This window comes from Eschrichtius robustus, chromosome 15 (assembly GCF_028021215.1).
Source record: "Eschrichtius robustus isolate mEscRob2 chromosome 15, mEscRob2.pri, whole genome shotgun sequence".
NCBI classification, from domain to species: Eukaryota; Metazoa; Chordata; class Mammalia; order Artiodactyla; family Eschrichtiidae; genus Eschrichtius; species Eschrichtius robustus.
The window spans coordinates 64,586,332-64,600,133 of record NC_090838.1 but is presented as its reverse complement, the minus strand read 5'-3'; the positions used below and the strand labels follow the sequence as shown (position 1 = coordinate 64,600,133).

Below are 13,802 nucleotides of genomic sequence, written 5' to 3'. Positions count from 1 at the left end.
TAAATATTGTGAAAAGGACTATACTACCCAAAGCAATCTACAGATTCAATGCAATCCCTATCAAACTACCAATGGCGTTCTTCACAGAATTAGAACAAAAAATTTTACAATTCGTATGGAAACACAAAAGACCCCGAATAGCCAAACAATCTTGAGAAAGAAAAACAGAGCTGGAGGAATCAGGCTCCCGACTTCAAACTATACCACAAAGCTACAGTAATCAAGACAGTATGGTACTGGCACAAAAACAGAAATATAGATCAATGGTACAGGATAGAATGCCCAGAGATAAACCTACACACATATCACCTAATTTACAACAAAGGAGGCAAGAACATACAATGGAGAAAAGACAGCCTCTTCAATAAGTGGTGCTGGGAAAACTGGACAGCTACATGTAAATGAATGAAATTAGAACACTACCTAACACCATACACAAAAATAAACTCCAAATGGATTAAAGTCCTAAATATAAGACCAGACACTATAAAACTCTTAGAGGAAAACATAGGAAAAACACTCTTTGACATAAACCACAGCAAGATCTTTTTTCACCCACCTCCTAGAGTAATGGAAATTAAAAGAAAAATAATCAAAATGGGACTTAATTAAACTTAAAAGCTTTTGCACAGCAAAGGAAACCATAAACAAGACCAAAAGACAACCCTCAGAATGGGAGAAAATATTTGCAAATGAAACAACGAACAAAGGATTAATCTCCAAAATATACAAACATCACATGGAGCTCAATATCAAAAAAACAAACAATCCAATTAAAAATTGGGTGGAAGACCTAAATAGACATTTCACCAAGGAAGACATACAGATGGCCAATAGGCACATGAAAATATGCTCAACATTACTAATTATTAGAGAAATGCAAATCAAAACTACAATGAGGTATCACCTCACACGGGTCAGAGTGGCCATTATCAAAAAATCTAGAAACAGTAAATGCTGGAAAGGGTGTGGTGAAAAGGGAACCCTCCTGCTAACGCATATATATGTAATCTAAAAAGAAAAAAGAAAAAAAAATGGTACTGGTGAACCTAGTTCCAGGGCAGGAATAAAGACATAGGCATAGAGAATGGACTTGAGGACACGGTGTGGGAGGGGGAAGCTGGGGCGAAGTGAGAGTAGCATCGACATATATACACTACCGAATGTAAAATAGTTAACTAGTGGGAAGCAGCAGCATAGCACAGGGAGATCAGCTCCGTGCTTTGCAATGACGTAGAGGGGTGGGATAGGGAGGATGGGAGGGAGGCTCAAGAGGGAGGGGATATTGGGACATATGTATGCATATGGCTGATTCACTTTGATGTACAACAGAAACTAACACAGTATTGTGAAGCAGTTATACCCCAATAAAGATCTATTTTTTAAAAAAATAAGGGGGAAGAAAAGACCAAAAACCCTATAGAAAAATGGACAAAAGACATAAACAGATAATTCAAAAAATATTTTTAAATGGTCCTTAAATATATAAAAATATGCTCAACTTTACTCATAATTAGAAAAATGAAAACTAAGACTACACCAACATACCATCTCCCACCTTTAGATCAACAAAAGCTAAAAAGTATGACAACACATTCTGTTGGTGAGGCTACATTTCCATTCATTGCCGGTAGAACGCACAGTGGTACAACACATTTGGAGGGGAATTTGGCAGTATCTAACAAAACTACTTAGGCATTTACTTTTGACTCACCATTCCCACTTCTAAGAATCCAATACCCTGAAGATATACCTCTAACAATATAAAAATGCATACATATATACAGGATTACAAAGCTGTTATACAGTCTTTCTAGATTTTTATTTTTGATGTTTAGGATATGTTTTAGGACTTTCTTCAGTTTCTGTGCCTTTTTTTTTTTTTTTTAACATTTCCTTACTCTACCTAACTCCCCAATAAGTCTTATATTCTTTCTTGGTTCCTCCTACTTTTGTTTTCACCTCAGAGTAGATCTCTCAGCTCGCTTGGGCATTAAAGAGACAAAATTCCTTGGTCTAGTTCTCAGGGCCTCACCAACAGATTTAATGCCTTCCTAGCCCCACTTCCTCCTTTTCCTAAATAACCATTTCCCTACTCTCCTTCCCCACCTCGGTGCCTATGAAAACACTTCTTCCCAGTCCACTTTTCTAATTTGCGTTGCAATTTACATTAAATGCTTTTTGTTTATAGAATATGTAAATTAGTTTGTGCAGGAAAAGAAGGCTTTTAAAATACCTTCTATGTCTAGTGTTTCCCAGGTCAAACTATGCTTTAGTTGTTGGTAAATCTCAATCAGTAGTGATCAACCCCTTTTGCAGGTGGGTTGCATTTTTTCCTCAGTAAAATGAAAATAGAGCTAATTGAGACCCATAGATAAAATATTTTTTCTTACACCTTGAATCATATACTTTATTTAAGAGAAAAATGTCACCAGAAAAAGAAGAAAGAAATGGCACTGGCATTTAGTAACTAAAATGTTCGTGTGTAGACAGCTGGGAGGCAGCTTTCTAATCTTTCATCCATTATAGTTGCGTGATGCTTTAAAGTCTACAAAGTGCTTTCAGGTGTCATCATTTCATACTCAAATGAACACTAAGCCTAGGTATTATTATCATTCCCACTTTACAGATGAAGAAATTGAGCTTAGAGAGATGAAGTGACTGGTCTAAGGTCACAGAGCAAGTTAGGAGCAGAAGGGCTAAGATTAGTTTATTCTGTGCAGTGCAGCACTTACTGAGCTCCTGTTGTATTCCAGACACTGTGCTAGTGCTGAGGGTGCAGAGGTGGATAAGGTGCTACATCTGGTATCCACAGGCATAGAGACACCCTTCATAACCAGGACCCTCTTTACTGCACCTGCAGGATCTCCTTTCTATTTGGGCTAGCCAGGGCAGGGCAAGTCAGGCATCTCAAAGCAGGATTGGATGGGAATTCCCTGGTGGTCCAGTGGTTAAGACTCTGCACTTCCACTGCAGGGGGCCCGGGTTGAATCACTGGTCAGGAACTAAGAAGCCATGCAGCTCGGCCAAAAATTAAAAGAAAAGCAAGATTGGATGGCAGGGAATATTGTCAACTCCTTGTCACAGGGTGTTGCTCCCACGGCTCCAGATGTGTGGGGATGCAGTGCAGCTTTTCCCTTAGAGAAGTCCCTACCACCAATCACAGGCTTCTTCACCCTTAGAAACACACAGGCCTGAGAAAAAGCAATTCTGAGAAGATTACTTTCCCAGCCAAAGTAATTGCTCTGGAAACATTTTCTTTCCTAATTCATCTTCTTACTAAGGGCTGAAATATTTGGAATTAGGTTGGGACATGTCTCAGAGCTAGAGGTGCCACAGGTCCCTATTTTGTCTCTAATAATGTAAATCATCCATCGTGAATCATTAGTATTTCATTCTTTAGTTAACAGTCAAGCCTTTTTTTTTTTTTAGCCCACCTTAGGCCGCACCAACTTGACCCTCCATCATAAAACTCTCTGGGTAGCTGACTAGGGCTGGAAAAGAGGCATGTCCACTACAAGCTGAGGGATCTCTGCTTGTGTTCTGCTCATGGGACTCCCAGATTCCTCTCCCATCTTTCCACCACTGCCCACTACCACCACAGAACAGGAAAGCATGTGTGGGAGGCCTGGGCTGAGACGTGGGCATCCCACACAAGCTAATAGTTCGGCACACCTTCAAACAAATATTTTTAAAATACTAATTCAACAATTGTTTAGGAGCCAAAGGCTACAAAGAGGAAGAGAAAGGAAAGGAGTACTGGTTCTGTTCTGCCCAGTCCTGCACACTTCCCTAAGCAGAGCCAAAGCCTTGCAGTAATGGAACCCACCCTTCTTAGAAATAGGTGTAGTGACTACCTGTTGTTTGTTACATGAGTGTGTTCCTTTGTGGGGGTCTCATCCTTCACCCCAGCAGTTTGTGCCAGTCCTCCCTTCCTCCCTTCTGCTTTAGCCTTCTTGCTATTCCTCCAATATACCAAGCTCGTGCTCACTTCAAGACCTTTGACCTTGCTGATTCCTTTATAAGGAACAATCTTCCCACAGATGTTTTCATGAATCAGTCCTTCACTTGGTTCAAGTCTCTGCTCAACTATTACCTTCTTAGAGCATACTTCTTCCCTGGCCAGCCAAGATAAAGGTTCACACACACACACACACACACACACACACACACACACACTTATCCTGATTTATTTTTCTTCATAGTTACCTATTATTATCTGTAATTGTTTTCTGTTTTATTTGTTTATTTTCTGTTCTCCCACTAGAATGGTAAACCATGAAAGCAGAGAATTTGTCTTTTTCTTTGTTGACACCAAGCAGTGCCTAGCTCATAGAAGGCACTAAATAAATAATTATTTGAATGACAAATTAAATGAATGAATAAGTGAATGAATGAATGAATGGCAACAGTACTCTCCTGGGAGGGTATAGTTCTGGGAAATAAATTTTCTCTATCTCATTACACTTCTACTGATGTTTTAACCCCTCTTATAGACTGGGGCCCTAGGAAGATGATCACCACTTGGTCAGTCCTGTGCTCACTTCTCTGCAGAGGACACGCTGCCTTAACCCCCACTACCCCTGCCACCTCCTTTCAAGGGGCTTCTCCTTTTTCCCAGGGTCCAATCATTACCACCACAAATGAGGCATATGAGTTCCGAAAGACAAGCTAGACTGCCCCTAACATTTTGAGCTGTCAGAGACTATCCCCTTGCAGTTATTGATTTAAAGACAGTGGTTGAATGACCTGCACAGTTGTTCCTGAGCAAACTTTGTCTGCTCTGATTTCTTATCCTAGTTGTTAACATCCTGAAGCCACTCCTGTATTCACAGAGTAGACAGCACTGATTGTAAACTGACCCAGGAAGGCTAAGGTACCATGATTATATAGTTTCTGTAGTGGTTTTTGACATTTTTGGGGTCACAGAGCTCTTCTGAGAATCTGATAAAAGCTAAGGTCCTATCCCCCTCCTCCACCCCTCCAAAATACACCTATACACATATAGACAAAATTGTATACAATTTCAGGGGTTCCCAGAACCCCTGAAGCCCATCCATAACACCCAAGGATGGGTGACATGATGGTCATTTAGAAAGAAATAGGTTTGCCCTATAGGTCAAGACCTTTGTGGGACTGGGGAGGATGTGCAGGACTGGCCAGGAGCATCGTTATCCTGGGCTTCTACTTTAGACATTCTATGTCAAGAGAGAAATATAGCCATTATACACGTAAGTATGTGTTAAAGTGTTAAATTCTCCCATTTTAAACACATTTCAATTTTGTAACCCTATTTTAGGGTTGACTTCTGAGAAGGATTGCTTTAGGCATTACCTTACTACCTTTAGGCTTTCTTAGTCTTTCCCATTATTGTGCCTCTTCCAGAAAAGCTTAGCTCAGTGAAGGATGTCACTGCTCATGGCCACAGGGAGGCAGGGTAAGTCCAAAAACTGAATGTGAATGCCGGCTGCAGCTAGACTGCAACAGACTAGGCCTTCCTCGCTTGTCAGGAGCACCCAGACACTCAGAGCTGCCACCTTCACTCCAGTAACCTTTCTAATTCATAACAGTGTGACCAGTCCCTGCTAGCCAGTCAATATGGAAGCTGTTCTTCAACGTCTGAGAAGTCTCCTTCCCATTCCCCAGGTTTAGTACATTTAGTTATATTTGTGAGGAACACAGGACCAGGTGTTGATGTTCTTACGTATGTTGGTGGCAGGGAGAAAGTCACCGAGATAAGTGATTGGAAAAAAAAGAATTTTAAAAAAGGAAAACACATTCTTTTCCTATAAGAGCAAATCACTTTGTTGATGAGAGAGAAGGAAGAAAATGCCATTTGTTAGACCTACTGCATGCCATTCATGCAGGTAATCATCTCACTTCTTATGCCTCCTATAACTATGAAATAGGTTGTGCTATCCACACTTTGCCCAAAGTCACATAGCTAACAACTTTCAAGCCACAATTCAAACCCTTGTCTTTCCACTACATTCCACCACCTTTCATTAACTCAAAAAAAGTTAAGAAAACCCTTCAAGAGAAACAAAGTAACAAGTATAATTAGTACTGCCGTATGGAGTCCACAGACACCCAGGAGGTACTGATTAAAGCCAATAGGGAGGATATAATTAAGCATAACTTCTTGGACAAAGTCAGTTCTGAGTTGGAATCTGGAGGAGCTGCAGGCCATGGATTGACAAGAGTAATAAAAGCACTAAGGAAGGAAGTCACGTGACAGGGAGACTAGCTCAGTTGAAGCAGAAGAGTTACAGGAAAAAGTAATGAGAGCTGAGGAGGAGGGAGCAATTGTTTAACTCAACAGGCGTTTGCTAATCTTCAGCTCTCTGCAAGCTGCTGAGCTGGGGGGTGGAGGGGTGGGGGTGTTGATAGGTTCTCAACAGGTAGAGAAGAGGAGGAATGTATTGATATGAGCCATACAGAGTAAGGGAAGAATGGGGGTTTTGAGGAATAATGAGTAGTAACAAGTGGTACAGAATGAGTGAAGGGGGGCTTCCCTGGTGGTGCAGTGGTTGAGAGTCTGCCTGCCAGTGCAGGGGACACGGGTTCGAGCCCTGGTCTGGGAAGATCCCACGTGCCGCGGAGCAACTAGGCCCGTGAGCCATAATTGCTGAGCCTGCGCGTCTGGAGCCTGTGCTCCGCAACAAGAGAGGCCGCGATAGTGAGAGGCCCGCGCACCGCTATGAAGAGTGACCCCCGCTTGCCACAACTAGAGAAAGCCCTCGCACAGAAACGAAGACCCAACACAGCCATAAATAAATAAAAATTAAAAAAAAAAAAAAAAAAAGAGTGAGTGAAGGGAATAAAAATGACAGCAGGAAGGCAGTATGTGCTCTTTAGGAAAGGAAGGATCTGATGAAACTATGTTTTAGAAAAATTAACTGGTAGTAAGTACCAGAGGGGAAAGAATGGAGTTTGACGGGACAGCTAAGAGGCTACTGCCATAATCCAGGCACAAGGAAATGACTGCTTGGACCAGTGACAGAGAATACGGAAAAGAAGTTCTCTCTCTAAAGTGTTCTGGTTTACACATTAGTCTTTAGCTTGGATAATGTGACTGTTTCTGAGAAGGTCCCCTCAAATCTGAAGCATAGCACCTCTATGGCGATTACCTGAGAACTTTTTCAAAGGAAGAAGCTCTGCTCTGTGGCTCTTCCAAGAACCTGTAGGTTAAGAAGTTGGAAAGAGCTCTCATACCATATACAAAAATAAACTCAAAATGGATTAAAGGCTTAAATGTAAGACCTGAGACCGTAAAACTTCCAGAAGAAAATATAGGCAGTAAGCTCTTTGACATCAATCTTAGCAATATTTTTTTGAATATGTCTCCTCAGGCAAGGGAAACAAAGCAAAAATAAACAAACGGGACTACGACAAACTGAAAAGCTTTTGCACAGTGAAGGGAACTATCGACAAAATGAAAAGGCAGCCCACTGAATGGGAGAAGATACTTGCAAACGATATATCTGAAAAAGGGTTAATATCCAAAATATACAATGAACCTATACAACTCAACATCAAAAAACGAACAACCCGGGGCTTCCCTGGTGGCACAGTGGTTAAGAATCCGTCTGCCAATGCAGGGGAGACGAGCTCGAGCCCTGGTCCGGGAAGATCCCGCGTGCCATGGAGCAACGAACCACGTGCACCAAAACTGAGCCTGCACTCTAGAGCCCGCGAGCCACAACTACTGAAGTGCGTGTGCCTAGAACCCCTGTGCCGCAACAAGAGAAGCCACCTAGATGAGAAGCCCGTGCACCGCAACGAAGAGTAGCCCCTGCTCACCAAAACTAGAGAAAGCCCATGCACAGCAATGAAGACCCAACACAGCCAAAAATAAATAAATTAAATAAATAAATTTTTTAAAAAAACAAAAAAATGAACAACCCAATTTAAAAATGGGTAAGGGACCTAGATAGACATTTTTCCAAAGAAGACATACAGAAGGTCAACAGGCACATGAAAAGATGCTCAGCATCACTAATCATCAGGGAAATGCAAATCAACATCACAATCACTTCACACCTGTCAGAATGGCTATTATCAAAAAGACAGCAAATAATAAATGTTGACAAGGATGTGGCGAAAAGGGAACCCTCATGCACTGTTAGTGGGAATGTAAATTGGTGCAGCTACTATGGAAAACAGTATGGAGTTTCCTCAAAAAATTAAAAATAGAACTACCATATGATCCATCAGTTCCACTCCTGTGTGCTTATTCAAAGAAAAAACACTAATTTGAAAAGATATATGCACCCCTATGTTCATTGTAGCACTATTTACAGTAGCCTAGACATGGAAGAAACCTAAGTGCCCATCAATAGATGAATGGATAAAGAAGATGTGATATATATACACAAAGGAATATTACTCAGCCATAGAAAAAAAAGAATGAAATCTTGCCATTTGCAACAACATGGATGGACCTAGAGGGTATTATTCTAAGTGAAATAAGTCAGACAGAGAAAGACAAATACTGTCAGATTTCACTTATATGTGTAATCTAAAAAACAAAACAAATGAACAAACATAACTAAACAGAAACAGAGTCATAGATATAGAGAACAAACAGGTGGTTGCTGTAGGGGAGGAGAGTAGGGAGAGCAGAGAAATAGCTGAGGGAGGGTAAGAGGTACAAACTTTCAATTACAAAATAAATGAGTCACAGGTATGAAATGTACAGTGTGGGGAATATAGTCAATAATTATGTAATATCTTTGTATGATGACAGATGGTAACTAGACTTACCGTGATGTTCATTTGGGGATGTATAGAAATATCAAATCACTATGTTGTGTACCAGGACCTAACATAGTGTTGTAAGTCAATTACACTTCAAAAACCAACAAGCTCATAGAAAAAGAGATCAGATTTGTGGTTACCAGAGGCAGGGGGTGGGGGAGGGTGAATTGAATTAAGGTGGTCAAAAGGTACAAAATTCCAATTATAAGATAAATAAGTAAGGTACAACATAATAAATATAATTAACACTGCTGTATATCATATATGGAAGTTGTTACAGAGTAAATCCTAAGAGTTCTCATTACAAGGAAAAATTTTTTTGTATTTCTTTAATTTTGTATCTATGAGATGATAGATGTTCACTAAACTTATTGTGGTAATCATTTCATGATGTGCATAAGCCAAGTCATCATACTGTACACCTTAAACTTACACAGTGCTATATGTCGATTATATCTCAATAAAACTGGAAGAGAAAAAAGAAGTTGGAACGAACTTTAGCAACATTGATGGAGTGTCTGCAGGGAAGATTGGCATTTTCCTTCACAGAGGCAACATGTTTCAGGCCTGGTTCTTCAGCTTTACAGAATCAGAAAGTTGATTTTATCAACATCCTCTCAGAGATAGAGTCACCTTATCAAGCTCAAGACTAAAGTATTAGCCAGAATATTTTAGAGGAAGAACCATAACCACTATAATCACCAAGAAGAGCAGAAACTTGACAAACACATCCTGCCATCGGGATGCCTCACTGAGCCAGCACACCCTCTCCTCTGAGCCACACTTGGATGATGGCTGCCAGCATCTGCTGCTGTTGCTCCCTTCCTCTGTGCTCCATTTCTGGCCAACCCTCTCCCCTTCTAATGGACACATTCATTCTTTGGATAAGCCAGTACCATCCATAGGCTCTAGCCAAATCTTTCTCTGGTCTGTAAGCCATTCTCCTTTTTTTTTATTTATTTATTCTTTTTATGGTTTTTATTTATTTATTTAATTTATTTTTGGCTGCGTTGGGTCTTCGTTGCTGTGCTCGGGCTTCCTCTCCAGTTGTGGCGAGCGGGGACTACTTCTCCTTGCAGTATGTGGGCTTTAGGCACGTGGGCTTCAGTAGTTGCACACAGGCTTCAGTAGTTGTGGCATGCGGGCTCAGTAGTTATGGCGCACGGGCTTAGTTGCTCCACGACATGTGGGATCTTCCCAGACCAGGGCTCGAACCCATGTCCCCTGCATTGGCAGGCGGATTCTTAACCACTGTGCCACCAGGGAAATCCCCATTCTCCTTTTTAAGGTGACTGTTTTTCATCGACCTCATCACTCTGTATTGATTTTATTGTTTAATTATTTGAGGAAACGCCTATTGTTCTTATTTCCAGATTCTCAACTTTGCTATTGTCCCCATGTACTGCCCATGGTAGGAATTTCTAATCTTCAACCCTTTCCCTGGGGAGAAAAAAACACTTATTTGTCTTATCCAAAATTCTGTTGTTTGAACTTGAAGCAATATTATCCTCTCTACTTTTTGAAATCCTTTGTTCAATTTCATTTATTTAGTTCTATATCTGCCTCCTTATGCTTTAATAACCATTTTGCCTCTCTGAAGAGAAGCTGTTCAGTCATTTCCATACTTCTTACTCAAGTTGAAGTCCAGGCTCAGAAAAATTACTTCTTGTTTTGCCTATGACACAATAAGTTCCACATTATTAAAAAGAACGTTTCTCTTCACTCATGAGGAATGTTTCTTTGACAATGACTTCATATTTATCACTGTAGTACCTGAAAACGTAGTAGAGCAGATGAGATTTTAAGGAGAAATGGTCAAGAATAATGTTGCTTTATAAACTCCTTAAGGCAAAGAATATCATATACGTTTGTATATTATTTCATCTTCTATGTAGTACATAATTAATATTATTGCTTGATGCAATGAATGAAATAGCTAGTAAGCTAATGAACCCTCATAACAATCCACAGACGATGGCAGAGGTTTTTTTTTAAGTGAAAGCGACTTTATTTAGAGAGATACACATTCCATAGGCAGAATGTGGTCCATCACAGAGGGCGAGAGCAGCCGATGGTACAGTTTTAATTATACTGGTCAAAGAGAAATGCATTTGGTGCCCCTTTTCAGCCACAGAATAAGTCGATAAATATAACATGAAGTCACTTAAGTCTCACCACACTTTCCCTGCGTGGGTGCCAATACGTTGGACTGAAGCCCTTTGTTTCCTGTGGAGAGTCTGCCACCTCTGCAGACTTGTCCTCAGGAATGTCGTTCTAGAAATAAACCAGCTTTCTCCTTGGGGTCCATGAGTCATACATAGAAGTTAATTCATTGGAGCAACTGGCTTTTCTTAGGCCCTTTGTAAAAGTATTTCAGAGAGTCCCTCATGGTGAGGCAAAAAAAAATCAGGTTCCTCTTCAGTTTCTTTCCAGCTCTTGTCTCATTTCCTCTCTCAGTGCTTCCTCCATCACCTTATACTTGGCTTTTACTGACAAACTTTACCTCCAGACCTAGATCCCAATTCCTGAGCTAGTGTTGCCTAAAGAAGGAAGTAGACCATCAAAGTCTCATTACCCCACCTACCTAGTCTCATTCATTCAGATTTGGAATCAAATCACACTCCACCAGACCATCCCTGTCTTCTTGGCTGCTAATCACACTTGTGAGATATAGTATGTCAATGGCAAACTTGTATAATCTGTGTCAGAAGGTGGAGCTCAGGAATTCATCTTTTTTTCTTTTAGTCTTTTTTAAATTTATTTTTTTATAGCAGAGGTAATAACTGAATACATTTTCACTGTGAAACAACAATATAAAACTGAAGTCCCCCTTGTTAACTAAGTATTTAACTTGCATTGCTATATTATTTTTGGCTGTTCTTGTATTCTAGACTTTTTAAAAATATTCAATACAAGAAATACATGAATACAATAAAATACAAACAGTATAGAAGTATGAATAATAAAAAGTGAATGTATCTCAGAACTCTACCCCATTTCCTGTCCTCTATTAACAGTTTGATAATAGCCTTCCAGAGCTTTGTAAGAGGCATTTCCATACATATGTATGCACTTAGGCTAACAGTTTTATTTTTATATAAATGGGTCCATGCCATACATCTGTCCTAGAACTTTCTTTATTCACTTACTATCTCCTAGCTTTCCATGTCAGTACATTTAGCTTTACTTTGTTAACAGCTGTATAATACTCCACAGTCTGTGCCATAATTTATTTAAACATTCCCCTATTGATGGGCATTTGAATTGCTTCCTGTTTGGGGTTTTGATTGTTCGTTATCGCAACAGTGCTGTACTGAACATCTTTGCATATGTTTCTTTGTGTACTGTCCAAGAACATCTCTAGGCTAGATATCTAGAGGTGGAATTGATGGATCCAAAAATGGGTGCATTTAATATTTTATATTTTTCAAAATTTGTAATTAAAGAATTAAACACTTTAACCACTGTTTCCCTTTCTTCTGCAGAGAGTTCTATCCTGGGAACTGATATTGACCTTCAGACTATAGACAATGATGTTGTCAGCATGGAGATTTTCTTCAAAGCCTGGCTGCATAACAATGGAACAGACCAAGAACATGTCCACCTTCTTCTTCCTTCACGGAGTTTCAGCAGCATTTCCAGAGCCAGAGATAATCCAAGTACACAACCCCAAAAAAACATATTATATAGATAATAATTATCCTAGTCTAGGATTAGGACTCTAGATTGGAAAGTCATCAGAATACAGAGTAGCTGAGGTTTAGGGATTGGAGGAGGATTGGATGATGCTCTCCATGTAAGCATGAGGAGCAAGAAAAGAATTTCTAAAAAGTAACCACCACAGTTAGAAAATTGAGCCTGATTAAGCCCAGACAGCAAGAGCCAGTTAGTTTCAGTGTAAAGACTTAAACACCTCAATAATAGGGCATCAGCTACACTACATAAGAGCACAATGAATCATATGTTTTCTCAAGTTTTCATTTTTGATGCAGCAGATATTATTGACATTATAATTTCAGGTAAGCTGGTACCTTGACAATATCAATAGGGCCTGTGAGGAGAGGAAAAGAACCAAAATTAAATGATTAAATAGAGGTCTTCTCAATAGGGAGACACCAAACTGAGGAGAACTAAAGCAACTACAGAGGCAAGCCCCAGGGAATACAACTAGTGGCCCTAGACCATGTTCACAAAGTATGTTCTGGCAATTGTGGAAACCAAGAGGTCAAACCAGTGTTCCAGGCATGTCAGCAAGGTCCTGGATATTGTTCTGGCTGGCAGTGTTACTTAATTCAGGTCCCACTAGATTGTAGGGATAAAGCCATTTCTAGTCTCCATCCCCTATGAAACTTGGCCTAGGACCTGAGTGGCAGGGCCTGCAAATGGACCCATCAGTATAGTCAGCCACAGCTCCAAAGGGAACAGACTAAATTTTGTCTTCCCCTTTAGGGGTGGGAGCTCAATGAGAAAAATGGGTGCAGACTTCCATCCCCAAAGGGGAGGACACACGTTGGTCCTTTCTTTCTGGGGATAGCCACTGGGTTCTTAATCTCCCTCCCCCTCCCCCACATTTCAATCTAGGGCCTGGGATGCCTTTAACAACTTACCTTGATTTTACTGTCTTTCTTTTGTGTGTAAAATCTTCTTCCCAGGACCTCCATTCCACGAACTTTGTCCGAGACTAACAGTACCAATTGCTCACTTCTTATCTATTTTCCCCAAGCACTATGTTAACTCCTTTCATTGCATTATCCCCTTTCACCTTCATAACAACAACATGGTGCAGGTACTATTACCATATGTCATTGAATCTAAGATGCTGTCCATTATAAGATACACCATTATTTTATATACCACTGAGAAAGAAAAACAATGCCAATTAAATGTGACACATTGCTTTTTTATCACTTAGAAATATTATTTTATTCTTACTGAGAGAGTTCTTTTAGATTAGAGTAGTAAGTAAGGGTTAAGAGTGCCTGTCTGGTCGATGGTGATTGCAAGACATATATAGAGCTGTTAGTAAGTGAAAAAAAATGTGT

The 13,802-nt window shown here is 40.1% G+C and overlaps 1 protein-coding gene across 2 annotated transcripts in view; it reads left to right on the top strand.

Moving 5' to 3' along the window:
* M1AP (meiosis 1 associated protein) overlaps positions 1–13,802 on the top strand; it is an 84,555-nt gene that overhangs the window by 47,826 nt on the left and 22,927 nt on the right. For both annotated transcript variants that reach the window (XM_068564733.1, XM_068564734.1), the window contains exon 4: positions 12,246–12,419. In XM_068564733.1, coding sequence (XP_068420834.1) covers positions 12,246–12,419 — 174 coding nt within the window. The remainder of the gene's footprint in view (positions 1–12,245; positions 12,420–13,802) is intronic.